General features: G+C 60.8%; 1 protein-coding gene across 1 annotated transcript in view; it reads left to right on the top strand.

The window, feature by feature from the left end:
* Positions 1-25,822, top strand: part of SND1 (staphylococcal nuclease and tudor domain containing 1) — a 314,287-nt gene that overhangs the window by 59,185 nt on the left and 229,280 nt on the right. Inside the window, exons 7-10 of the mRNA XM_075924108.1 lie at positions 4,622-4,780; positions 5,437-5,543; positions 5,903-5,993; positions 18,323-18,436. Coding sequence (XP_075780223.1) covers positions 4,622-4,780; positions 5,437-5,543; positions 5,903-5,993; positions 18,323-18,436 — 471 coding nt within the window. The remainder of the gene's footprint in view (positions 1-4,621; positions 4,781-5,436; positions 5,544-5,902; positions 5,994-18,322; positions 18,437-25,822) is intronic.

Here is a 25,822-nt window from a genome sequence, read left to right as displayed (position 1 = left end):
ATAGCCTCGGGCCTGAGTAAGTTGTCTTGGCAAGAGCAAGCGGCGCACAAGTGCGCGACGGGTCGGCAGGTTCCTGTGTAGATTCTGGTGGCTGCGTGCAGATCCCTTCTGGCGCTCGCTTCGACGCCTAGGCCACTCTAACCGCTTGGCCCTGGAGAGAGCCGGCTGTCCCTGACCAAAGCCGCTCACCTGCAGCCCCAGGATGGCCTGAGACCTGCCTGTCCTTGCAGGATGCTTTTGCTGTCCTGTCCCCAGTCACTCCTTGTTTGGACCGGTTTTGTGTTCCGGAGGGAGAGGCTATTCTAGGATGCCGACATTCTCCCTCCAAGCTGCCAGTCTGGTTGTGCAGCCATCGCCAGCCGTCTGAGAGCAGCCCCGTGTGGAACCCAGCGCCCTTTCCGGAGGGGGCGGAGGCTCTTGGGCTCAGCAGTGCCACTTCTCTCCAGAGTCTTTGGGATCCGCTATCCCGGAATAAGTCTGAGGGCAGCCGTGTTAGTCTGGGTCTGCAAAAGCAGCAAGGAGCCCTGTGGCACCTTAGAGACTCACAGATGTATTGGAGCATAAGCTTTCGTGGGCAAAGCCCCGCTTCGTCAGATGCATTGGTCAGATCCCGGAATAGCCACTTCCAGCCGCCCTGGATAGCGGGCGATGGCCAGTCCCCGTCACAGCTCGGGCCGTGCTTCCTTTCACCGCCGCCCAAGTTTGCCTCCTTGAGACGGGGCTTTGTCTCCAGCCCTGCCTGCAGTAAAGCCACATGTTCTGGGACCCGTCTCTGACGCCTTCCTTACCGCCCCAGCGTCAGCCGGAAGAGCCGGCCAGCGGGGGCGCTCAGAATCCACAACCTGCGTTCCCACCATCAGGACAAGGTCTAGCAAAGCCTCCACTTCAGATTCATCCCTCACAGCTTCTCACATGAGTCAAGCCATCCACATGGTACTTTGTTCTCAGCCATTTGCCTCCAGTGGGGAGAGGCCTTTGTTCTCTGGATGCCCAAAGAGCCCTGGCCTTTTATCTGCAGACGCCTACGCTGTTTCCATGGCAGAGATCTCAAGGTGTCAAGCTACATCCGTGCAGAGACTTACAGCCAGAGAGCCACTTGGATTATCCTTCCTTCCCTGCCACATCTCTCCCGTGGTGCGGGTGAGGGCTTATTTCAGTGTGAGCAACTCCTGCTGCCTCTGAGGGGTCTGGCAGTGACCTGGAGTGCCTTCGGTGGGACAGTGGTTCTACAACCCGCTGACACTTCCCTGTCCTTGCACGGGGCGCGTCCCTCCTTCCCCTGTGGACCAGCACTCGAAGTGGGGGGGTGTCTTACCTCTACTGGAGGCCGAGATGGATGGTCCTGGCCTCCCACACCTCTGTTGCAGCGTATCTGGATGTGGTGAGGGAATTGCGGAGGCATTGGGTGGGCTGGGTGCCTGAGAGCTGTGGTAGGGGTGTGCTAGCGACACTGCGGGCCAAAGCGGTTCCAGACTCTCGCGTGCAGTGTGCATACATGTCCCATGTGTGGAGTAGCAGGGACCTCCCTTTCTCTCACACCTGGCCGTTGCTGCTATGGCAGCAGAACCCGACTGAGCAGGCCCCGGGGCCGGCCTGATGCTCTTGCGGGTGATGAGTTCCTTGCCCCGCCTAGCCGGGGCTGTACCTGCGGTACTGTGCATGCGGGGGCGCTTCCCTCAGCCCGGGGTGGAGCGTGGCAGCTGTAAGTGTCCGGCAGCTCCCCCCGCTCTCAGGCACAGCAAACGGTGCCAGGAAAGCAAAGCGTGGGAAATCCCACTGGTACTCGGCATTCTGCCCAGGCTGTTCACTGGACGTGGCCTTCCCCTGCCTTGCTCCAGCCACGGCTGCCCAAAGGCCCGCGCGAAGTTGTTGGTTCATTTGAACAGTCCAAAAGGGAGCAGCCCATCCCCTGCGTGCTGCCCTCCTCGGCACCCAGCTTTCAGCCCTTGAAGGGTAGGCGTGCAGGCAGGCAGGGGCCTGGCTTCCAGGCAGGTGCTGAGCATCGGGCCGTGGCAGGGTCTCCCCGCAGGTTCCCCTCATAGACTTTAAGGTCAGAAGGGACCATTATGATGATCTAGTCTGACCCCCTGCACAGTGCAGGCCACAGAATCTCACCCACCCCTCCTAGAATAATCCTCTCACCTAGATCTCAGATATTGAAGCCTTCAGATACTTTTGAAGACCCCAAGATGCAGAGAATCCTCCAGCTGTGATCTGTGCCCCATGCTACAGGGGAAGGCGAAAAACCTCCAGGGCCTCTGCCAATGTACCCTGGAGGAAAATTCCTTCCCGACCCCAAATATGGCGATCAGCTAAACCCTGAGCATGTGGGCAAGACTCACCAGCCAGACACCCAGAAAGTTCTCTATAGTAACTCCTATCATCCCTCCATTGACCTATTTCCCACTGATAATGAATGGTCAGTTAGTTACCAAGATCATGTTATCTCATCAAACCATCCCCTTCATAAACCCATCTAGTTTAATCTTGAAGCCAGATAGGTCTTTTGCCCCCACTACTTCCCTTGTAAGGCTGTTCCAGAACCTCACTCCTCTAATGGTTAGAAACCTTCGTCTAATCTCAAGTCAACTTCCTACTAGCCAGCTTATATCCATTTGTTCTTGTGTCCACATTGGTATTGAGCTTAAATAATTCCTCTCCCTCCCTGGTATTTATCCCTCTAATATATTTAAAAAGTGCAATCATGTCCCCCCTCAGCCTTCTTTTGGTTAAAGTAAACAAGCCAAGCTCCTTGAGTCTCCTTTCATAAGACAGGTTTTCCATTCCGGATCATCCTAGTGGCCCTTCTTTGTACCTGTTCCAGTTTGAATTCATCCTTCTTAAACATGGGAGACCAGAACTGCACACAGTATTCCATATGGGGTCTCACCAATGCTTTGTATAATGGCACTAACACCTCCTTATCCCTACTGGAAATACCTCGCCTAATGCATCCCAAGACCGTATTAGCTTTTTTCACGGCCATGTCACGATGGCAGCTCAGTCATCCTATAATCAACCAGGACTCCGAGGTCCATCTCCTCCTCCGTTACTTCCAACTGATGTGTCCCCAGCTTATAACTAAAATTCTTGTTGTTAATCCCTAAATGCATAACCTTACACTTCTCACTATTAAATTTCATCCTATTGCTATCACTCCAATTTACAAGGTCATCCAGATCTTCCTGTATGATATCCTGAGTCTTTTCTGAATTGGCAATAGCTCCCAACTTTGTGTCATCCGCAAATTTTATCAGGACACTTCCACTTTTGGTGCCAAGGTCAGCGATAAAAAGATTAAATAAAATTGGCCCCAAAACTGATCCCTGAGGAACTCCACTAGTAACCTTCCTCCAACCCGACAGTTCACCTTTCAGTATGACCCGCTGTAGTCTCCCCTTTAACCAGTTGCTTACCCACCTCTCAACTTCCATATTAATCCCTGTCTTTTCCAATTTAACCAATAATTCCCCATGTGGTACTGTATCAAATGCCTTACTAAAGTCGAGGTAGATTAGATCCACTGCATTTCCTTTATCTAAAAAATCTGTTACTTTCTCAAAAAAGAGATCAGGTTGGTTTGGCACGATCTACCTTTTGTAAAACCATGTTGTAATTTGTCCCAATTGCCATTAGCCTCAATGTCCCTAACTACTTTCTCCTTCAGAATTTTTTCCAAGATCTTGCACACTACAGATGTCAAACTAACGGGCCTATAGTTACCCGGGTCACTTTTCTCCCTTTCTTAAAAATCGGAGCTATATTAGCAATTCTCCAGTCAAATGGTACAACCCGAGTTTAGAGATTTATTAAAAATCATGACGGGGTGCGCTGTCCCAGAGCCCCAAGAGTAATGATGGAATTGCACAGCTGTTTCCCTCGGGGCTAGCAGTGCTGACTGAGGGGTGCCCAGTGTCCAGTGTGTTGGGGGCAGGGCCAGATTAAGGCATGGGCTAGCCGGGCAGCTGCCCGGGGTGCCTGATGGCAGCTGTAAGGAGCGTGCAGCACCCCTTATAGCTGCAATCAGGTGCCGCGCTTCTGGATCACGGGCTGCAGCAGCTCCCGGCGGCCACCCTGCAGCGGCCGCCTGGGGTGGGGGCTGCGTTAACTCCCGCAGCGCCAACCGGCAGCGCCCTTCCCCCCGCAGCTGCGGGGCCCTGCACGGCCAGGCCCAGCCCACCCCGGGCTGCACGCCAGTGGCGGTAGCCAGGCTGGGCACGTGCGTCCTGCCGCCACCAGCTCCACTGGCGCGGCGCGGGACCGGGGCCATGCATGTGCCCTCCCCCGACCTGGGGCGCAATTAAACTGTGTGCCCGGGGTGCCGGAATGGCTCGGGCTGGCCCTGTGTGGGGGTGCTCCAGTGTTAGAGCTCTGTCGTCCCGTCACCCTGTCCCGGGCTCGCTGCAAGGTCTGGTCACTCAACACCGTGAGCAAGTACAGGAGCCGCTCCCATGGCATGGCCCCTGCATTCCCGCACGGGCACTGTGTGCTGGAGACACTGTTCTGAGTGGTGTGGTCCCCCCTCCCTATCCCGGCTCCAGACTTCCAGCTGCCGAGCAGCCTGCCCCACCAGAGGGCCGACGGCTGCGCCCCCCTAACTGCCCTTGCCTCCCCTCCGCAGTGCCCCACCTTCAAGCGGGAGGCAGATGGCACCGAGACCCCGGAGCCGTTTGCGGCAGAAGCCAAGTTCTTCACCGAGTCGCGCCTGCTGCAGAGAGACGTGCAGATCGTCCTGGAGAGCTGCCACAATCAGAACATCCTGGGCACCATCCTGCACCCGGCAAGTGGGGTGGGGCAGGGGTCAAGGGGCAGGGCAGCGCTCTGGGGGAGAGGACCTCCTCCTCTGTCCTGGCTGCAGGCCTGGCAGGCCCGGGCGGAGCATGAGGGGGTGTCCAGCTGTTTGGGCATCCAGGGTCAGAGCGGCCCAGGAGGGCTGTTGCCGGCCCAGCACCCCCCACAGGTTGTGTGTTTTCCTGTCGGCAGGATCCCCCCTATGGCGGGGTGGGGGGAGCTAGCCTGGCTCCTGCTGGCCTGGGGTGGCTGCAGCTGGCCAGCGAGCCTGGCATGTGACCCCTTCTCACCAAAGTGCTGCACCCCCCAGGAGGGGGACTGAAGCCAGAGCCCTGCTGCCATGGGGGGTGGAGGCAAAGCCAAGGGTCCCCCCAGGCCTAAGGCCTGTGACCTGAGTGCCGCTGTGGGGGGCTGAAGCCTTCAGGCTTCCACTTTGGTTGTGGGCAGTGGGGCTCGGGCTTCAGCACGCCTAAGCCAGCCTTGGCAACCCGCTTCGGGGCCCTGGCTGTTGGTGAGCTGCCGGCATGGAGCCAGGGCTGTGCCTGGCCCGCACCCTCCACGTACTGCTGGGCCTGCCAAGGGGGGTCTGTCCCGGCCCTGGCGCTGGGGTGGATACTGACCCGCTCACCCCCCCGCCGGTTCCAGAACGGCAACATCACGGAGCTGCTGCTGAAGGAAGGCTTTGCCCGCTGCGTGGACTGGTCCATCGCTGTGTACACCCGCGGGGCCGAGAAGCTGCGAGCAGCCGAAAGGTAACTGGCTCCCCCCCCCCCAACGGGGCCTTACCCAGCGGGCCCTTGCCTGGCTCACGAATCGCGTCCTTGCCCTCCCCTGGCCCAGAGCTACGGGGCGCCTGTGTTTCTGGCTGTCCAGAGCCACTCCCTGCTCTGTTTGGCTAGAGGCCCGTGGGGCTGGCTGGGAGGGGGTGCCAGGCATTGGGGCTGACTTAGGCTCAGAAGTTGCCAGCTGGGCCTGCATGCTGGGCACCGGTGCCAGCTGGCCGTGTGCGGGTGACCCTCTGCAAGGGGCTTGGCCGCCTCTCCCGTGCCACCAGGCCGTGGGCCTCTGGCAGCCCCGGCTCTGGATGCTGACGTGTGTTGCTTTGTGCCAGGCATGCCAAGGAGCGCAAGCTGAGAATCTGGAGGGACTACGTGGCGCCCACCGCTAACCTGGACCAGAAGGACAAGCAGTTCGTTGCCAAGGTGAGCGCCTCGCGGGCGAGGAGGGGACTTTCCGTTCAGGCTCTTGGGACTCGGGCAGAGCGTGGGAGGGAGCCCCGGAGCACGTCTTGCTGCAGGTTTCCCAGGGCACTGGCCTTGGCTCCGGACAGAACGCTCCCTCTCTGCCGTGTGCATGCAGGCGTTGGGCCTTTCCTCGAGCGTGGCACCCACTCACGGCTGCAAGCGGGGGATGGGTCTGGATGGGCGGTGGGTGATGCTGGGCCCTTGTAACTTACAGCCCTGGCTCCTGGCACAACTGATCATGAGCTGTATCCTGAGTTGGTGAGAGGCTTCCTTCCCCCCCGCTGTGGGCCGCAGCAGTGCCCCCCCAATAGGCAGCCCTACCCTCAGAGGCCAAGGGGAGCTGAATCAGCAGCCAGTGAGTTCTGCTCGTTTAGCCCTTCGCACGTGGGGGTGCTGGCCTCTTGTCCTGCCCTCCGTCCTGCTCCCTGCACCCACTGTGCTCTGCCTCCCCCCCCCCTGCGTTCTCTGCTCCAGCCTCCCCTGGGCAGACCCTCGTGTGCCGCAGGGACTGAGGGAGTGGAGGGGCATGAGGGTCTGTCAACCACCCGAGCTGCAGATGGGGCGGAGCCCTGGCACTGTCCAGATGACACGGGGCTTGGCCACGCTGTGGCCACTGGGGAGTGGTGCATGGACCGTCCCACTTCCCCTCTGCGCCGTGGCCAGTAGAGGGCGGCCTGGGCTCACGGCAAGGCTCACTGGCCAGGCGGCCTCCCGGAGCGGCCTGGACCCCGGCTCACGGCGGTGAGGAGGGCAGGGATCGTGCGCTCTCCTGTGTCAGGGCACAGGTGGGGTTATCCCCACAGCCCCTGCTGCAGGGCTCCTTGCACCTTCCTCTGCATCCGCTGGCCCTGGGGGAGCTGAGCCACGGGGCTGATCTGTGCGTTTTGTGAGGCCATGGCTAACGGCCCCGGCTGAGACCCAAGCCCCACTGGGCCAGGGGCTGTGATAGGCGGGCCCCTGCCCCCGGAGCTGAGGGCTTCCCAGCCCAAGGTGGGGAGGGGAGGATTCGAGCCAGGTCACAGGGCAGGTCTGTCGGCCTCTCCCTGGGCTCCCTTGGGCTAGCGCAGCATTGCTGTGTGCTGGGCCCGGGAACCGCATCCGCCTGCTGCCTGGAGATGGGAAGGGCTGGGAGAGCCACTAGGTGGCGCTGTTGCTGTGTCGTTCGGCTGCCTGGATCCCTGCTGCCGGGAGGTGGGATTCGGCCGGAGAAATGGGCAGTCGGATTTTCTTGGAAAGTAAATGAAGCCTCTGCACTGCTCCTCCCCCACTCTGTGGGAACGCTCCCAGCGGCGGCTCCCCCTTCCAGGGCACCGCTGCCTGCCTCTAGGTTCCCAGCCCGTCGGCTGTCTTGGAGATGGAGTTCCAGCCTCGCTCCCAGCTGGATTGCCGATCGGCCGCGGGAAGCTGGCCTGTGCCCGGTGTAGGGGAGTGCCTGGGCTCCCCGCTCGGAGTGCACGCGGCCGGGCTCGGCACCCTGTTCCTGGCCCCCGCGCCCAAGCTCCAAACGTGGGGCTCCCCCACCCAGGCCTCTGTGGGCTCTGATGCCGCGGGCAGCTCCAGCGCAGGGAGGATCCTAGGGCAGCAGCTTAGCCGAAGGCTGGAGGAGGACGCGGCGGCTCTGGGAGCTAGGACCATGCCCGTTGTCGTGGCTGCTTAAGGCTTCAGGGGCTTCTCTCCTGCTGCTGCCTCAGCACAGCACCGGACTCGTCTGACTGCCCTGGCCGGCAGCCCTGGCCACCCAAACACGTCCACCCCCAGTGCAGCTAGCTCAGCCCTGGAAAGCGCCCGTGTACGCGGTTCCCAGCACCGGGGCAGGTGGCTTACGGAGCGCGCTAGGGCCAAGCCCTGCCGCATGTCAGTGCAGCCTTCACCTCAGTCCCTTCTCCCCTCCCTGCAGGTATGTAGCCACCCCAGGGCGCGGCTCTGAATTGCAGCCTCACTCGGAGCCCCCAGGTCAGTGGAGACTAGCCTGTGGGTCTGGCCCTAGACCTGGCATAGAAATGCAGGGCTGGAAGGGACCTTCAGTGACCCTCTAATCCACCCCCGTGCAGGGAACCGCCTCCAGCACTGGACTCAGCAGTGGGGGACACCTTCCTCCTGCCTCTGACCTTCCTCCTGCTGATGCATCCCAGGAGACCGACTCGTTCACCCGGACCCGCTGCCCCTGCTCCTTGGCAGCCACGCTGCCGCTTAGCCACTTGTCCCCCAGCGTGCAGCTGGCTTTGGTTTTGCTTCCCCTTGTCATACGTGGGCCTTGCCTTTGAACTCCGCTTGCGACTTCAGACCCATTCTGTCATTGGTCCGCTTGCATTCGAGCCCTGTCCTCCACAGGGCTTGTAACCCCTCCCGGCGTGGTGTGCCTTACACGCGCACTCCCCGCTCCGCTAGCCACGCCAGGACTGGAAATTGACCCCTCACTAGAGCGCTCTTCCCCGCCTGGCAGAGCTGTGGGCTGCTAGAGGCCGCTGGCTGGCTAGCGTGTGCCGAGGCAGGGAGGGGATCGGGTCCCTACTGCAGGAGGGGGGGCGGATATGTGCCAGACTGAGCTCGTGGTGCTGGCTCCGAAACCTCCGTTAGCGCTGGAGGTCCCTTCTGGCCCTGCGTGTACCAGGGTGATGCCTGCTTCTGGCGTTGGCAAGGTGCCACCATGGCCCTGTCCGGGAGCCCCTGAAGGTGGAAGTGACCCGAACCTGGAGCAGCACCCCTCCCTTCTCGGAACCGCCACCTGGCCTGGGGGCTGCGGCCAGGGCTGGATGAACCCCGCCAGCCATCTGGGAACAGGGCTCTGCATGGAGCCTTGTCCGCACGGTCTCAGGCAGCTCGCCATGTCGCTGCTCAGGGCATGCTGGGAAGGCCCTGGCCTGGCCGCTGCCCTCCGAGGCCCCAGTGAAGAGACGGCCCTGATGTATCCGGCCACTGCGCTGGCTAGGAGTTAAAGGGCCAGGTGACAAGGCAGAGTTCTTCCCTCGCTGCCCTGCCCACTAGGCGATGGTGCAGGGCTCTTCCCTCGCTGCCCTGCCCACTAGGCGATGGTGCGGGGCTCTTCCCTCGCTGCCCTGCCCACTAGGCGATGGTGCGGGGCTCTTCCCTCGCTGCCCTGCCCACTAGGCGATGGTGCGGGGCTCTTCCCTCGCTGCCCTGCCCACTAGGCGATGGTGCGGGGCTCTTCCCTCGCTGCCCTGCCCACTAGGCGATGGTGCGGGGCTCTTCCCTCGCTGCCCTGCCCACTAGGCGATGGTGCGGGGCTCTTCCCTCGCTGCCCTGCCCACTAGGCGATGGTGCGGGGCTCTTCCCTCGCTGCCCTGCCCACTAGGCGATGGTGCGGGGCTCTTCCCTCGCTGCCCTGCCCACGGGACCCAGGGCACCTGAGTGGCGCGTGCGTGTGTGTGTGTGTGCGCACTAGCCTGTGTCCAGTATGTGTAAGTGCAGGACCACACCAGGCCAGAGACCCCCTTATTGTGCAAGGTGGCCGAGTCCGTCCGCGCGATAATCACAGAACCCACCTGGCACCGCATCTGACCCCTGTCTTGGGCGGGGCTGTGAGGCTAAACAGCAGCGGAGAGGTTGGGGACCCCTCCCCATCGTAGGGCCCCGGGGCCTGGCCTTCAGCCTGAGCCCAAACGTCTGGACTGGAACTTGCCAGCCTTGCAGCCCGGGCCAGCCATGAACACTGGGATCTCAGCGCCGTGGAGACATGCCCTCCGTGGGCTGGCCTGCTTCTCTCCTTGCTGTGCTGTCTGCCTGAGTCTGAGCCGCTGGGCAAGGCCGCAGGGAGGGGCCTCCCCTCCAGGGTCGGGGAAGCAGCCGGCGCAGCTTGCTTCCAGCTAGGGGCTGGGGTTGGAGGAAATCCATGTCGCTCGCAGGATGCCGTCTGGGGCATCTGTGCCCGGTGGCTGCCCCCGGCGTGGCTTGGACCCACTCCAGCTGCGCTGCAAGGGTGGGTTGCAGGAGGGCCCCAGAAACGGCTGCCTGCCTCCCCCCAAATTCCCACTTAGCGTTTCCTGGGGCCGGCAGGTGGAGAGACCCGGGGGCCAGCCGCGGGAGTGGGGTGTGGAGAAGTCAGGCCGTGTCACTGCCGGGTTGCTCCCCGGGAGAGCTGGGCCCCCCTCAGCTGTCAGGCTCTTGCACTCCGTGCTGGCTGGCCCCAGGCCCCGGCGGGGGGAGCTCTCCCTGCCCCTCTGGGTTAGGAGGCAGGATTAGGGGACCTTGCTTTTCAGCGTCACTGCTTGTTGCCGTGTGCCGGCTCTGCCGAGAGCGGCTGTTTCCTTCCATCTGGTCCCCTGGGCGCGCGTCTGCCTTCCCCTCCCCCGCGGCGCCCGTTCCAAGCACGTCCCTGGTGCGCTCAGGTGTCTTGTGCGCGGCCCCCGGCTCTGCTCTGCTGGGACCAGTCCAGAGGGCCGGGGGCGCCCGCAGCCTGTCCCTCGGCCAGAGCGCGCCGGCCCAGGGCTGTCACTCGCGCAGCCAGCGGCTGGAGTGGCACCTGCAGAGGGCGAGGGCTCTCAGGTTCCTAAGCTGGAACTCAGGATGGGGTTTCTCCAGCTCTGCCGCTGGCCCGCCAGGTGACCGCAGGCGGGTGGTGCTCGCCAGGCCCCCCCACGTGGGGACGCTTCCTCCCCCTTGTCGGTTGGATCGCACGCTGCTGGCCAGGGCACTGCATTTGCTGCATGCTTCCCATCGGTCTCTTCGCCCCGCCCCTCGTCTCCAGTGGAGCTGAGCTCCTCGGGGCGGGCCTGGAACGCAGATAACGGGCCCTCCCGGGCTGTGCCGTTACCGGGGCTGTGCTCGTGGTGGGCTCTACAGGCGGCGTATGGCTGCCCTCCCTTTGCCTGCTCCCAGCCTCGCCCCCAGCTCGGGCCCCTAACTGTGCTGTGTCCTTGCCTGGCCACACCAGGCCTGTCTTCTGCTCACATGCAGCCTCAGCAGAAACATGCCAGCCGGCCTTTCGGAAGCAAGTGGCACTGATCTCAGTGTCAATGCTTGGTCCCTCTTCCTCGCGGAGAATTGCAAGTGACAAGGGAAATGAGGACAAATGTCGGCGTGCTTGGAAGTGCAGGCGCTTCAACGGACGGGGTCACGTGGGCCGCCCCTTGCGAGCCTCCCACGGAAGGTGCTTGATGAGCACTCATCAATCCTCCCGTTGTCCAGGAGCGCTTGCTGCCTCTCCCATGGGGGAGCTGAGCCAGCCAGAGCTGGGGACACATCAGGTGGCTTCCCCCTGCGGTACCTGCCGCCTGGCCTGGCCCTTCCACCTGCCTGTGTCAGTGTCCCACGGAACCTGGTGTGCCCAGCGCTGGCTGCTTGACAGCTTGAGCCATCCCCGCGCTGGCAGCCGGGCCCCTCGTTCCACCCACAGCCGGGCCTGGCGGAGGGAGAGAACCTCGCTTAGTTGACACTGGTGTCGTGTTACAGGCAGTTCCTCCAAGCATGGCAAATTGGCTTTGGGTAATTTCAGATCCTGCTGCCGCCGTGTTCAGATGATGGGAGGAAAGCGAAAGCACTGATTATTTCTTTGGTTCATTTGCGAAGCATCCAGGGTTCTGGCCCTAAATAATAGGTTTTAATTTGTCAGATAAACAGTGGGGGTGTAGGAGGGAAAAGCAGCAGAAAGAATCTCGGCGGGATTCAGAGGCAATTCCTCCCCCTGAGCACCGGGACATGCAGCTACCCGGTGCGTGGGGAGGGGGAGAGGTCTGGCTGTCACGGTTCTTGGCGGGGAATGTGCTTGGGTGAAGTTTAGCGCTGCCCCGTGTGTGTGTGTGTGTGTGTGTGTGTGTGTGTGTGTGTGTGTGCGCGTGCGTGTGTGCGCGCGCCCGCGTGCCCCCTGTGAGCTGTAACCCTGGGCACTGGCAGCTTTGGCTTCCAAGCATGACTGGTACCGGGAGTGCGCAGGGATGTTCAGGGCAGCTGGAGTCATTAGGGGGGCAGCAACTTCCAGACTTGCTCACCGACCAATGGGGGGCTTAGTCGGCCAGCCCTGCTTCCCCTGCGCCTGCGTCACTAAACACAGAGCTAAGACTTGGGGATGCCTGGAGATGCCACAAGGGGCTGGATTTCCCCCAAGGCGCTGAGCAGCTGCACTGCAATCCGTGTCCTGCCCATACTCGACGTCACTGGTAACTTAACGTAAGCCAGGGCCAGTCTGCTCGCGCCCTCTCAATCCTTTGCCTCCTGTTTACGGTGGTGGATCCAGCCCGCGCACGCAGGGGCTGTGCATGGTGCCTTGCTGTGCTCCCTGGTACCTGCACCACGGCGGTCGGAGAACGGAGCTGGGCAGGAATACCAAACGGGCAGTGGTGGAAGGCTAGAGGCCAGCAGCTCATTTGAGGTGCACGGAGCTCTGGCCAAGCCCTGCCTTTCCCCGGTCGTGCCCCCAGCACTGCCCCGTATCCGTGCTTCGTGCCACGGCTGCAGCAGTCGTCACAGGCCGAGGAGCTGCTGTGGAGCACTCCGGGGACGTGCGTCTCAAACACTCACTACCACACACAGGAGGCTGGTTTGCCTTCGCTGCACTGCTGTGAAAGCCAATCTTAATCTGTTCTAACATTGATCTATTGTAGATGCAAACACACCTAATACGCCCATTAATCTCCTAAAGCGCACGTTCAATAAGACAGTCAATGCAGGTGCATTAAATAGTCTTGCCTCACTCAGTGCTTGACAGTTCCTGCTTGGTAAAGGGACAGGGCTACCCACTGACTGTGCACCTGATGGAGCCCTTGCCTCATTCAGCACGTGAATTCGCTGTCGATTTCCCTAACAGTTCAGCTAGGGATACGCAGAATTCCGTGGCAGAATGAGAACCGCTTCAAAACACAAGCCTGGCCATCAGAGAGCGAGGCCATCAGAGAGCGAGGCCCTCCTGCCGCGGCCAGATCTGACTCGATCTTTGTGGGACGAAGCAGGTCTCCTACGCCTCACTCTGAGTTCGCTGCCCTAGCTGTGGAAAAGGGCAGCGCCTCTCACTGTGCTCTGCTCCCATGGGCTCTCAACATGGCTGCACCGTCCCTCCGCACAAAACCAGAATGTCAGGCTGGGAAATGCCACTTGCTGGGGAGATTTCAGGGAAGGGGTGCGCGTCAGCCACGCAACCCTGCAAGAGACCAGCTTGCTCTTCGGCTCTGGGAACGGTGCCCTGAGCATCACCGCACGTTGCTTGCGGAAGGTAGCCAGTGCACCTTGTAGGGGCCCATTAACATGCCTGCTCTCGTAGGACAGCAAGAGGGTGTTAGTGAATTGTGAGTAGTTGTAGTAAGCCATAAATCCGGTGTCGGTAGCTCATGAGCTTTCGGGTGTGTCTAGATTACAGGCTTTTGTCGACAAAACTATACCTACGTCTACACTACCGCTGAGTTCTGTCGACATAACGTTGACAGAACTCAGCAGTTTGGTCGGCAGCGGTAAACCTCCTCCTACGAGGAATAACGCCTTTTGTCGACAGTTGTTGACAAAAGGTGTTGTTGCAGCTACACTGTCCTTTGCATGCACACTCATGTCGCCAAAGCGCCTTGCTTTGTCGACAGAATGGATGTCGTCTAGACGCTGTTTGTCGACAGTATCTGTTGACAAAAGCCTGTAGTCTAGACGTACCCGTTGTGTCTAGCAGAGGAACGATTTTGAGCGTCCAGCCTCGTGGTGGCTGTTGAGAATCAGGACTGAAGTCAGAGTGGTGGGAGCGTCTTTCCCAGACTCGAGGAAGAGCTCTGTGCTTCAAAAGCTTGTCTCCAGCAGAAGTTGGTCCAATAAACACTATTAGCTCACTTCCCATGTCTCTCTTCTGGGGCCAACACAGCTACAACTGCTTTATGCCTTCTAGTGTTCGAGTCTTGCATTTAGTTCACTGGGAGTCGGCCTGTAGCCATTTCAGTGTGTTCCTTGCCAGCGGTTTGAGGTTCTTGAAAGTAGTCACTTGTCTCCCCCGCCAGTCAACTGAATCCTTTGTGGGACATTAATACTGTCTTGAGTCTCCTGGGGCCTCCCTCTGAACCTCTGGCGACGTTTGAAGTTCAAGAATAAGTGCAAAGTGCTCCACGTAGGAAGGACCAATCCGTTTCTCTCACAGAATGGGAAGCGACAGTCTAGGAAGGATCCTGCAGAAAGGGATCTAGGGGGCAGAGTGGGCCACAAGCTGAGTTGAGTGTGACATTGCTGCAAAAAACCCAAACATGATTCTGGGCTGCATGAACAGGAGTGTTGTGAGCGCGAAGTCATTCTTCCACTCTGCTCTGTGCTCATTAGGCCTCAGCTGGAGTCGTGTCCAGTTCTGGGCGCCACATTTCAGGAGAGGTGGAGAATTGGAGAAGGTCCAGAGAGCAACAAAATGATTAAGTCTAGCAAACATGAGCCCTGAGGGAAGACTGAAAAACGGGTTCGTTTAGTCTGGAAGAGAGAAGACTGAGAGGGAACATGAGCGGTTTTCAGATATCTAAAAGGGTGTCACAAGGAGGAGGGAGAAAACTTATTCTCTGTGGCCTCTGAGGACAGGACAAGACACAAGGGGCTTAAACTGCAGCAAGGGAGGTTTAGGTTGGACATTAGGAAAACCTTCCTGCCTGTCAGGGTGGTTAAACACTGGAATAAGTTGCCTGGGGAGGTTGTGGACTCTCCATCCCTGGAGATACTTTAGAGCAGGTTGGACTGACTAGCCCTAACTACCTCCAGATGTCACTTGGCCCAAGCTCTCTATTTGCTAGTGTTAAGTTGTATCCTGCCCCTGAGGAACATTGTCTGGACATGCTGCAGATCAGACAAGGTTTAGCGCTTTATCCGGGTAGGACCAGAGTAGTCTGCTCTGTCTTTCGTCCCATACATGGACCCCTGGGGAGGGCCCGGCAGACTGTAACGTCCTGTGTTGTGCCTGCACACGGTAGCCCAACGGGTAGGAGCACGTTCTGCTAGCATGAGCAGTGTCAATGGCGTTCTACGTTGGACACGTGCCGGGTGCCACTGTGCCCTCGTGCCTGCGTTGGCACAGAGCGGATGCGCGCTTAGTCAGTTGAGTAAGATCATGGCCGTGCCTACTCAAAGCAAAAAGGTCCCTCTGGCACTGAGATGTGACGTGCCACCTCTGTCTCCTGGAGTCTGCTTCGGGTGGCTGGTGCCAGGGAGTGGAGGCCTTTGGTGCTGATAAGGCTGCGGGGCAGGAGTGTGATCCCCCAGTGGCTCCTAAGCAGAGTTCTCCGCATGGTGCGCGCGCCCCACATGGAATGGCCAGCTCTGTCGCATCTCGAGGAACACCACCGACAAGCCCGAGCCGTGTAGTCCTACCCAGCGTCTCCCTGCCGCCCTTTGCGGAAGGAGCTGACACGCACAGCCTGACTGGCCTCCCAGGTTGTACCGGTGCAGTGCTGCTGGCCACGGAGCAGTGGTGGCGGGGGGGAGTGTAGGGAACCATCCCCCGCCAGACATAGCTGATTGAGATGGGATCTTGCTGTTGCCACGGGTTCCTTCCTCCAGCCTCGGGGGAGGGCACCCACGTCAGCATGTGATGGTGGCCATTGGTAGAGATTCTAGCTCAGTAGCCAGCTTGAGTGGGACCTAAGGGCCATCTGGCCCAGGGACCGTCTGTGACCGTGGCCAATGCCAGGTGCCCCAGAGGGAGTGAACAGAACAGGGAATCGCTAGTGATCCCTCGCCTGTTGCCTGTTTCCAGCCTCTGACAGTGGCTAGGGACCCCATCCATGCCCATTCTGGCTAACAGCCATTGATGGACCTGTCCTCAATGAATGTAGCTTGCTCTTTTTTGAACCCTGTTAGTCCTGGTCTTCACAACCTGGCGAGGAGTTCCACAGGTTGACTGTTCAGTGTGAAGAAAAATGTCCTTTGGTTTGTTTTAAACCTGCTGCCTATTCATTTCATTGGGTAACCCCCTCCCTAGTGTAAACACCTAGGCTGTGTCTCCACTACACAGCTGTTAGTGGCATGGCTCCCAGGGCAGGCACTGGCGGGTGCGCTGAGGGCCCTGCTGCACTGACTGGCCATGGCTAGCCCAGCTCAGCTGCCTTGGGCTGGATTCCTGGGGCTCTGGCCATTACAGGCCAGCGGTGGCCGTGGAGAGGACTCGCTCGGGCACTGAGCTGCTGTCATTCAGTCCCCCGCATTCCCGCTACCGCAGCGCTCAGGCACAGCCTCTCCATGGAGCTCCCCTGCATCAGGCTGCTCTTGCTCCGGGAAGCTGGGGTGGCCCCCACCCCTTCCTTGGCTTCCCAGCCTCTGGTGCCCCTTGCCACCACTGGGCCAGGCTCTGACTCATTCCACTCCACTGCTTCCCCCCGACTCATTCCACTCCACTGCTCCCCCTGGCCTGGCCTCTGGGCCCCGCTCCTGCAGCTGTGCGCACACGGGAATCCGCCCGGGCTTCTCTCTCCTCCTCCTGTGCCGCTTCTCAGCGCTCCTTTGTTCTCCCGCCTCTCTCGCTGCCTGCAGAGCTGTCACACTGCGTCCTGTGCTGGAGAGCACTGGTGCTCTGCAGCCTCCCTGCAAAGGAGCCTGCGGCGTTCAGGGGAGCCCCCCGGCCCTCCTTGCTGGGCGATTTCCCAGCTGCGGCTTGGTCTCCTGCCAAGGAACTTACAACAGCCGGAGCACCGGCCTGCTGGGCACACGGGGCAGTCAGCCCTGCCGATGCAGAGACCCGCACTGCTAATCCAGGTCTAAGCTACCGGCATGGCCACCTTGCCACAGCGTCCCTGGGTCTGCTGCGCCAGCATGACCCGTCAGTGGCACTGCTCCGCTGGCTGATTGGAGCCTCCTGGCGTGCGTTTGGGGGCGGCCAGAGCCCGCTCACCTTGGGGACCTGCCTCTGGCACTGCCCTCTCCTGATGCTTCCAAAAGTGAAAACACGCGCATGTGCCTGGCCTGTTGCCAGCGAGACGGGAGCCCTTCCTGACCTCTGCAGCGGTGTGCCTGCCCGCAGGCAGCCTGCTTCCGGGAGGGTTCTGTCAGCGGAACCCAAACTCCCGGGCCCAGAAGGGGTTGAGGCTGCTGCAGGAAAGCTCCCGGGAGGCTGTTATCTCTGCTGAAGGAAGCCCAGGCAATCCTTCATGTCTGTTCTCATTCTGATTCCTATAATCCCGTTCTCCCTGTGACTGGCACGTTTGGAGAGCTGGATCTGCAGGCGGGGCCAAAGGGCTGCGAGTGTTCCTTCTTATCTCTCCCGTCCCCACGGGTGCGGGCTGGAAATGGCAAAGCTTGGGCGAGGAGGGTCTGTCAGGCTTGCAGATGTCGGCTCGCACGCTTGCCCAAGGCACAGGAGTTTCTTTAACGGGCAAATAAAAGGCTCCTGCGTCGCGATGTGGGGCCGGGTGGGGAGATCGTCACGGGAGCTTGGTAAATATTTATGCGGGTTCTGCAAATCCCATCTAGGTATGCCGTAGCCTTACTGCAAATACCTGAATCTTGCTGCAGGTTGGAGGAGGTCAGAGCTGTTGTGTGGCATCGGATAAAAACTGCTGAAAATCATTAGTCGAAAGCCCAGCCCCAAGTGTCCTACTCAGGCCCGCTGGAATCCTGCCCCCCGTTGCCCCAGTCTTCCTCATGTTTGGGCTGGTTTGCCCGTCTCTGGACCCCCCCCAGCCCAGATGAGCCCCAGTGTAGTAACCCTGGTACAGACGCCTCTTTCTGTGTCACCGCGCCTCTGATACCTGTCTTCCAGTGGGCTCCCTGCCCGCCTGGATCTCCCAGTACCGCCGGGCTCCATTCCAGACAGGCGCCCGCTGCGCTAGGCGCTGTCCGTGCACAGGCGTGGCAGAGGGTCCTGTGGAATGTCAGCTGCCGGCCCCAGTGGACTGGGTGCTGCCTGTGTCCGATGCTCTCTAGTGGCAGGGAGCGAAGCGTCCTCCCCCGTCGCCCTGCCGCAGGGCGATTCCTGCAGTGTGGCTCAGCGGGGAGCAGTCCAGTGTCCCGTAGTAAGAGGAGACGGGTGGAGGGGCAGGTTTTTTCAGGGTCTTGACCCACCCTGGCACCGTGACGCCTTCAAATGCGTCCGTGAGGCATGCAGGCCGGCCAAGTACCAGGCCTGGAGAGCCCCCAGGGCAGCCACCTCCTCTTTCGCTGCCCACTCGCTGTTCCCAGCACAAGCAGAGCTTCCCGGGGCGTCTCGCAGCCTTTGTAGGGGGACTGTCCTGTACCCAGGGCCTCCTTCGCCAGGCCACGTTGCTGAGCACAGGCAGGCTGCTGTGCCCAGCCTAAGGAAGGCCGTGCAGGGGAGCTGGCACCTGGGGCTTGGCTGCTGTTGGGGCTGTTTGCTTGCGCCCCGCAGACGTTCACCTCGGCGTATTCCTCTCCCCCCTCAGGTGATGCAGGTGCTAAACGCGGACGCCATTGTGGTTAAGCTGAACTCAGGAGACTACAAAACCATCCATCTCTCCAGCATCCGTCCCCCCCGACTGGAGGGAGAAGGCTCCCAGGTAAGGTGCCTCGCGGGCAGGCTGGGCGACGGGGTGCACGTTGGAGTCGGACTGTGGCCTGGGGAGGGGACCCCTTGCAGCCTGGCTTGTCAGGCAAAGGGCCAAGCTTCTGGCTGCTACTGGTCTCTCCGCCCTGAGCGGGTGGCCAGTCTGACTAGAGACCGTGTGGGCCGAAGACGGGTCGCTTCCCCAGAGCCGCTGGTCAGAACCCCCAGTGCGCCGTGCTCACTCCACCCCATTCAGCTCCAGCCTCCCTCTGCTCGGGTTTGTCCCCGCTCTGGCGAAGGGCTCTGCCTAGAGGGTAAAGCAGAGAGGCTGGGGTCCCAGCGCGGCCGGGGGTCCCTCAGTTTCCCCTTGGCTCCGGGGACCTGCCTGCCTCTCAGAGTCCCTTGGGATTGGGCCATGCTCGGGCTCTGGGGCAGTAGAGGCGGTGGAATCACAGGATGCCGAAAGCCTAGGCAGCCCATTGGTGCTGAGGCCTGTGGGGGGAGGAGTTGGCAGTCACGGTGGGGGCTCCTGTGAAGGAAGGGACGCCCCCCCACTTGGCCAGGTCGGGCTGTCGCTGGCGTTCCCTTGGGTTCCTTGCTGACACGGCACTCCCCTCCCAGTGGCTGCGAGCGATGCCTTCTGCCCTCGGGCAGGGAGAAGCCATCCCGCCGGCTCAGTGCGGCACCGCTCAGCCACGCAGGAACGTCCAGCTATTGGAGCTGAGCGGTGCCGTGGGACCCGAGACTGACCAACCCAGAATCCGAGGTCTGGCGGGCAAACCCTGCCCGTTGGAGGAGCTGTGTCCCTGAGGCTGTGGGCTGGGCATGTCCCGTACGTCGCCTTTGATGTGGAAATGCAGATGTTAATGGCAGGAATAACTCAGCCGTTGTGGCCACACCTGTCCTCCTCACTCTGTGCTGGCTTCCTGCTACCCTTCAAAGCAAGGGCGTGGGCTTGGTCCTACAGGCCAGCAGCTGTGCCTCCCCGGCCCAGGGCTGTGCACTGCAACACGATCAGAGCTCCTCTCTGGGGGGACCAGAACCTTCTCGGGGTGGCTGGAGCCTGGAAGGAAACCCCCTGGGAGCCAAGGGTCATCGCAGACGTCCCTGCCTGTCCGCCAAGGGCATGGCCCGCTGGGGACTCACCTTCTCCACTAGAAATGCTGCAACAGGTGCACTTGTTTAAAAACCACAACAAACGACCGAGGCAGATGCTCTGCTGCCCAGGCCTCTGCCCTTGGGAGAGAGTTAGAGAGCAAACCTGCTTGGCAGATGTGCGGCCGTGTGGCTGAATGCACCGTGGGGAGCGTTCCGACCCTCCTGTGCTGAGAGCGGTGCGAAACCGATCTCGGCAAGGGCAGGCCGAGTGTCCCCACGGGGCCGTCCCGTCTCAGCACCGTTCTCACTACGCCTGCGTGCTCCGCCTCTTCTCCGCGTTCGTCTTGTCATGGTCTCTGGGGCAGGGGTACAGCACCCGTAGCCGTGTTTAGAGTGGATGTCAGCGCTGCAGAAGGCTGCAGCCAGTGCACTTATGAGCAGTGCTGTCGCTAGGGCTCGTTATCCCTGCCTGCAGGTGAGGTCCCAGAAGGCCCCAAATACCCCTTGGGGCAGAGTCCTGTTCTTCCAGCCCAACGGCTTTGAGAATTCCAAAGGGCCCCGGTTCAATGACAGGCTTGGAGACCGTCGGCAGACTTGGCTCAGACGCACGTGGGCTCCCTCGTCCGAGCAAGGGGTCTGCCTCCGATTTAAAAACCCCGGAGCCTGGGGTCTGTGGGAAATGACGCTGCTCGCCCAGCGCAGCTTCCGCTCCCTTGAACCCGCCTCTGTTTGGAGCCCCTTGTAAGTAAGCAGGAGCCGTCCAGAGCCCGGCGCGCTGAACCGTAGCACTTAATATTAATGTGAGGCATCGAGATTCTCCCGAACAGCTGTGTGCTCGGCAGAGCTTGCTGCTTTGCCCATGCTGAGCTACAGCACTGCAGTGCTTGCTCTCCCTGCCCGGCATGACCATTTGGTCTGACTCGTCCCTGTCTGGAACATACTCCCCGGGGCGGGGCCATGGAGCCCAGGTACTGCCCTCGTTGCATCTTCCTGCAATTGGTCCAAGTTCTCTCGTGTGCTAGCCTAGCTCCCCAGGCCCCTCAAAGCTCTACGTTCCCGGTGCGTAGTGACGAGCCCGTAGGGGATGTCTAGGAGTTGATTCCCTAGTATGCGGCTGCATTAAGGTTAAGACGTCACAGGCTTGAAAGTTAACTTGGTTTCCCTGCAGCAGCCTCCGCTCTGCAGACGCTGTCGCTGATCGGTGTGGTGTGAACCGTCACCGAGTGCTGTGTGCTGCCTGAGCGGAGCTCTCCCTGGCCGCCTTGAGCGCACGCACACTTACATAAAGGCAAACCAGGCAACGGCATCTCCCATCCGCCGTGTGTTTTGCAGGCAGGGCTGGGGTTGCTGTGGGAACCAGCGCTGCATTCCTGACTTTGCAACGTTGCATTCATTTGTATGCAGGGAATTGTGACTAACTTCCGCGATTCGAGGTCCCTCCTGCTTCCTTTGTCCCCTGGGGAATCGAGGGTCTTGCAGGAGGGGGCTAGTGCCGGGCACGGGGTGCTGGGAGCTCTCACGGGCCCTTCGAGTCAGCGTGTCTGACCTGCCGTGGGACATGGGCCACAGCTTCCTCGAGTAATTCCTAGAGCACGTTTCTCAGAAGCATCCAACCTTGACTTCAGTTCGGTCAGCGGGGGAGAATTCAGTGACCCTTGTCATCGAGGCAAGGCTGGTGTCCTGTCCGGGGTAGCACGGCTGACAGATGGCATCATGGCAGCCTGTGACCTCTTCTGAGGTAGCTTCCCAGCTGCTCTTGGGCCCTTGGGCTGCTCCCCACCCGTAGCAACGGAGCAGTGTCCTTGCCAGGTAGCCTGCTTTCCCCTCTGCAAGAGCAGCAGGGCAGTGCCGCCTTTGTAAGAACTGGAAAATTGTCCTCCAGAGCAGTGGGGTTCATGTCTCCCTGCATTCGGGGACAGCGTCCTCCCTGCCTCCATCGTGTGTCTGCAGCTGATTGACAGGCCCTGCTGGAGTGAGCCCCACGGGCCCCGGCGGCACTGAAATAAAGCGCCAGGGTCAAGTGCCATAGTCTCTCCCCCCAGATGGTCCTAGCCCTCGGCGGCGTCTCGCTGCTGGGCCCTGTCTCGTTTCACCGCAGAGGCTGGGCTTGCAGCTGGTTGCGTTGGGGAATGTGCCGACCTGCTCCAGGGGCCCGGGGCCAGCGGCGCTGCTCGCTTCAGCTGGGAAACGCCGTCTGAATCAAGCCCAGGCGCCGGAGTGGCCCCGAAGGTTACAGCTGTGCTAAGTCAAACCCCGCCAATGTCACAAGAACCGGGCGCTGCTGCCGCTCCCACCCGACGCGCCGGCCCTTTCCTGGCTGCTTGCAGCAATGCAGTCAGCCCCATCTGCACGCCCTGCTGCAGCGTCGCCAGTGGGGTTCTGAGCCAGGCCCCTGACGCGCGCGGCTGTGAAACGACAGCGTCCTGGCTGTGCCTCTGCTTAGCAAGGACATTGCCGAGTCCCCTGCACAGCTTTGCCACTCCTAACAGCGTTTACCTGCAGCCAAGTAGCCCTTGAACTTCGATCTCTTCCATATGCCTGGGCCAGCTGTTTCCTTCCTACCACTGATGCAGTCCGGGAACAGTGAGCGCCTGATCTGGTGCTGCTCGTCCGCCTGGCGTCCCTCTGGCACCCGCCCCTCGAGGCCCACAAGCCGTGCTCCCTCTGGGGTTCGGGCCATGCACGGAATACCTTGTGTGCCCCAGTATGGGGGTGGCGACACGCCATGCACGCACCGCAGTTCATTCTATGCAGGGATGCTGTGGTGGGGGTGGGGTTTGGGGGTTCAGGGCTGGGCAGAGGGTTGGGGCGGAGGGGTTTGGGTTGCCGGAGGGTGCTCCAGGGCAGTCAGACTTCTGCCAGCCCCTTGCCACAGCAGCTTGGGGCCAGGTGAGAGGTGCTTCTCCCTGACTCTGGCGGGGCTGGGTGGGGGGATGCCTCGCTGTGGCAGGTCTGGACCAGGGTTCCAGTTCCCTCTCCCCAGCCATGGCAGCTTGGGGCCAGGGTGCTGCTGTGGGGTTGGGGCTTGGGGAGTGGCATCTCTCCCCCTTGCAGCCATGAGCACCTGTGCAGCTGTGCAGCTCAGGGAACTTAGCTCGCAAGTGCTATCGTCTGCCTTGTCCTCTGGGTCTCCGAGCCCGGAGAAGGCAGGCCGCTCGGCAGAGGTCCCCAACGCTTCGCAGGCTGACCCATTGCCTGCCCGCCCTCTGGGCAGGATGAAGTGGGGATGTTCGTGAGTCAATGACACCATTAACGGATAGCCTGGCTTTAGCATTAACATATTATCACCAAACTCCCCTTGCTGCCTCTGTATCGGAGGTGGGAGCTGGTGCCCTGGGGAGCCAGCTTTGGAGCCCCCCCACTGCCTCCAAGGGGTGGAGGCGGCTTTGCCCAATCGGGCACGCTCGGAGAGCTGGCTTAGAAGCTGGCCCCCCCCCCCGAGCACCGGTTCCCGTCTGCCCCCGCATGGAAACGTGTAACCGCTAGAACGTCCAGCAGTGACGAGGTAACGTCCCCAGCATGAAGAGCAAACCGGCAGCCTGGCATGCGCTGGGCGACGCCGCTTCCTCCAGTGACCTGGTACTGCTGGAGAGCGTGCGGTCACGCTCCGGAGGGCGCCCCCATGCAGGGTTGGGCTAGGAAAGGGGCTGTAGGGGCTGCAGCCCTTGGCTGCAACCACTAAGGTCCCCGTGTGCTGTGGCTTTGCCTAGGGAGTGGGAAGTGATTCCGCCCCTCCCATTGGTTGGGAACTGCAGCCAATAGGAGCAGTGGGTTGGTGTCTGCAGGTGCAGTGCTGTGCAGGCCAGCGCCCCGACCCTGTAGCCCCACTTCTGTTTATCCATTCATGGTAACCGGTTACACAAGAGAATTGTCATTAACTGGTTAGCCACACGGCTGGGGGCTGGCCAGCCTGCTCCCCCACTCCCTGGCAGCCCCCCTCCCACAGAACCCCTTGTCTCCAGACTACTAGCCCTGGACCCCCAGACGAGTTAATCTGGCCCTGCCCATGTGGCCTCTCACACATGCTGTCCATGCGAAGGCGCACTGCAGGGCACCTGGTGCGCGCCGTGTGCAAGGGGTGGCTGGGGCCCAGTCCCTCGTGTGCACGGGGACGCATCACTTCTGCACGCTCAGTAAGTAGCAATTTCTCAGGCAGCTCCTAGTTCTCGGTGTAAGCAGCAGGTGACGCCCGTTTGCCAGAAGCTCGGCCGGGTCATTTGATGCCCCGTTCTCTCCCTCTGGGGCACCTGGCGCTGGGCTGGTGGTTCCGCTGTCCCTGTGTTCCCTAGCTCCGGGCTGAAGGCCTAGGCCGTTCTGGCTCTACTAGATCATTGGTTCATAGGCTGGAGGCGCTCTGGGCAGAAGCCACGTGTGTGCGTGGCACTGCCCGGCCAGTGGGGCTCCAGGCAGCTGATGGTTCTGGGGAGCCGCGCCTCGTAGAAGTAAATGAAATTGTTCCAGCCGTCCCCCCAGTGCAGCTCCTGGCTCCCTGGCCTGAGCCCCAGCTCCTGCAGGGCAAGGCAGCACGTCCGGAAGCAGGAGGCGAGGAGGAGCGGACGCTGGAGCAGCTTTCTGTGGCCCTGGGAGCCTCACCCCTGCAGAGATGACCCCTCCCAGATAACTAAGCCTGGGCTGCAGGGCTGCTGCATTTGGAGCCCCGGGCGTTGGTTCCCTGAGCCTCTGGGAACTTTGACCCTCCTCCTCCTCCTCCTCTTGCTTTTGGCAGGGCTGGACGCAGTAGCTGCCGGAGCGTGACAGGCATAGGGGGATGCGTGCTGGCCCATGTACCCATCCCCGTGGCTGGGGAAGTTCCAGCGCTCCTCCCGGGCTGGAAGCACCTCGAGCAGTGGAGCTATAGCGCTAACCCGGGAGACCTTTCCCAGTCTGCACCTCGCTGTAAGGGAAACCTGGCAGGGTGTCGACGCTGGTCGTCTGCGGCGCTGAGGGACGGTCAGTTCCCGCTTCCGTCGCACTGCCGGTCAGAGCCACGTCTAGCTGAGCTCCGTTTCCATCAGCCCCCTGGGCTTTCTCCTGCCCAAAGCTGGGGCGTGGCTTGTCTCCACTGCTCTTCTCTGACCTGCCCGTGCCTGCCCCTCGCTGCTGGCCTAGACAGCTGCTGGCCCCTCGCTGCTGTGAGCCAGGGTTCTCCCTGCGCTGGGAGGTGTGTGCACACACCGGCTGGACTTGCCTGGGCCTCTGGGCTCACTGCCAGCGTAGCCTCGCTTGCGGCCGCACGCCCGTGTCTGCACAGCAAGTCTCTCTCCTCTGGGCTTTGGTCTGCCCCGGCTGCGTTAGCTCGCCTTCGCACAGGCTGAATCTCATTTGCTGCCTGTCCTCTTGGTTCCTGACTTCCCTAGCCTTGCGGGTGCTTCATGCCTAATTACCTGGGAATGTAATTAATGGGGTGCTTACCCCTCCTTCCAGGTGGTTAACGTTAAAGGTGGGACCTCAGCCAGGTCCTGGTGGTGCCCTCTGTCCACCGGCACTAATTGGCTGTTGCCCTTCGTCGTTGCGCTTTCAGTCCATGCTCCGTACGCAGCCCTGTGACCGAGCCTCGTCGCTGTCGTTTGTGAGCGCGCTGGAGCAGTTGCTGGGCTAGGATCCAGGCGCTAAAGCCCCCCTAGCGTCGGGCGCGTGGGAGGGCCGGACCGGAGCGGTTCTCGACCCGCAGCATCAGGGGTTTCGAAGCGCTCCAAGGGCGCTGCACAGAACGTGCTAGTCCCTGCCTGCCCACGTCTGCAATGCGCACGGGCAGCGCGTGGCCGAGGCGGCTGCTAACGGTCTAGTCTCTGTGGAACGGTAACTTAGGGCGATAGGGCCGAGGGAGCTTTGCACCTGCCCTGCCATGGGTTTGCCAGGTCAGGGCTCTGGCTCGGTTTCCATTTTAGAACCTTAGTGGCTTGCCCTTGCTTTCCAGGCTGGCTGAGGGGAAGCTTTCAAAGCCACTTTCTGGTTAAAAGACAGGAAACAAAGGGTAGGAATAAATGGTAAATGTTCAGATTGGAGAGGGGTAACTAGTGGTGTCCCCCAAGGGCCAGTCCTGGGACCAATCCTTTTCAACTTATTCATAAATGATCTGGAGAAAAGGGGTAAGCAGTGAGGTAGTAAAGTTTGCAGATGATACCAAACTGTTTAGGATAGTCAAGACAGAAGCAGACTGTGAGGGACTCCAAGAAGATCTCACCAAACTGAGTGATTGGGCAACAAAATGGCAAATGAAATGTAATGTGGATAAGTGTAAAGTAATGCACATCAGGGAAAATAACCCCAACTATACGTACAGTATGATGGGGGCTAATTT

This window comes from Pelodiscus sinensis, chromosome 1, assembly GCF_049634645.1.
Source record: "Pelodiscus sinensis isolate JC-2024 chromosome 1, ASM4963464v1, whole genome shotgun sequence".
In the NCBI taxonomy this organism is placed as follows: Eukaryota; Metazoa; Chordata; order Testudines; family Trionychidae; genus Pelodiscus; species Pelodiscus sinensis.
The sequence above is the reverse complement of the archived record's forward strand: the minus strand, read 5'-3'. Positions and strand labels throughout refer to the sequence as shown.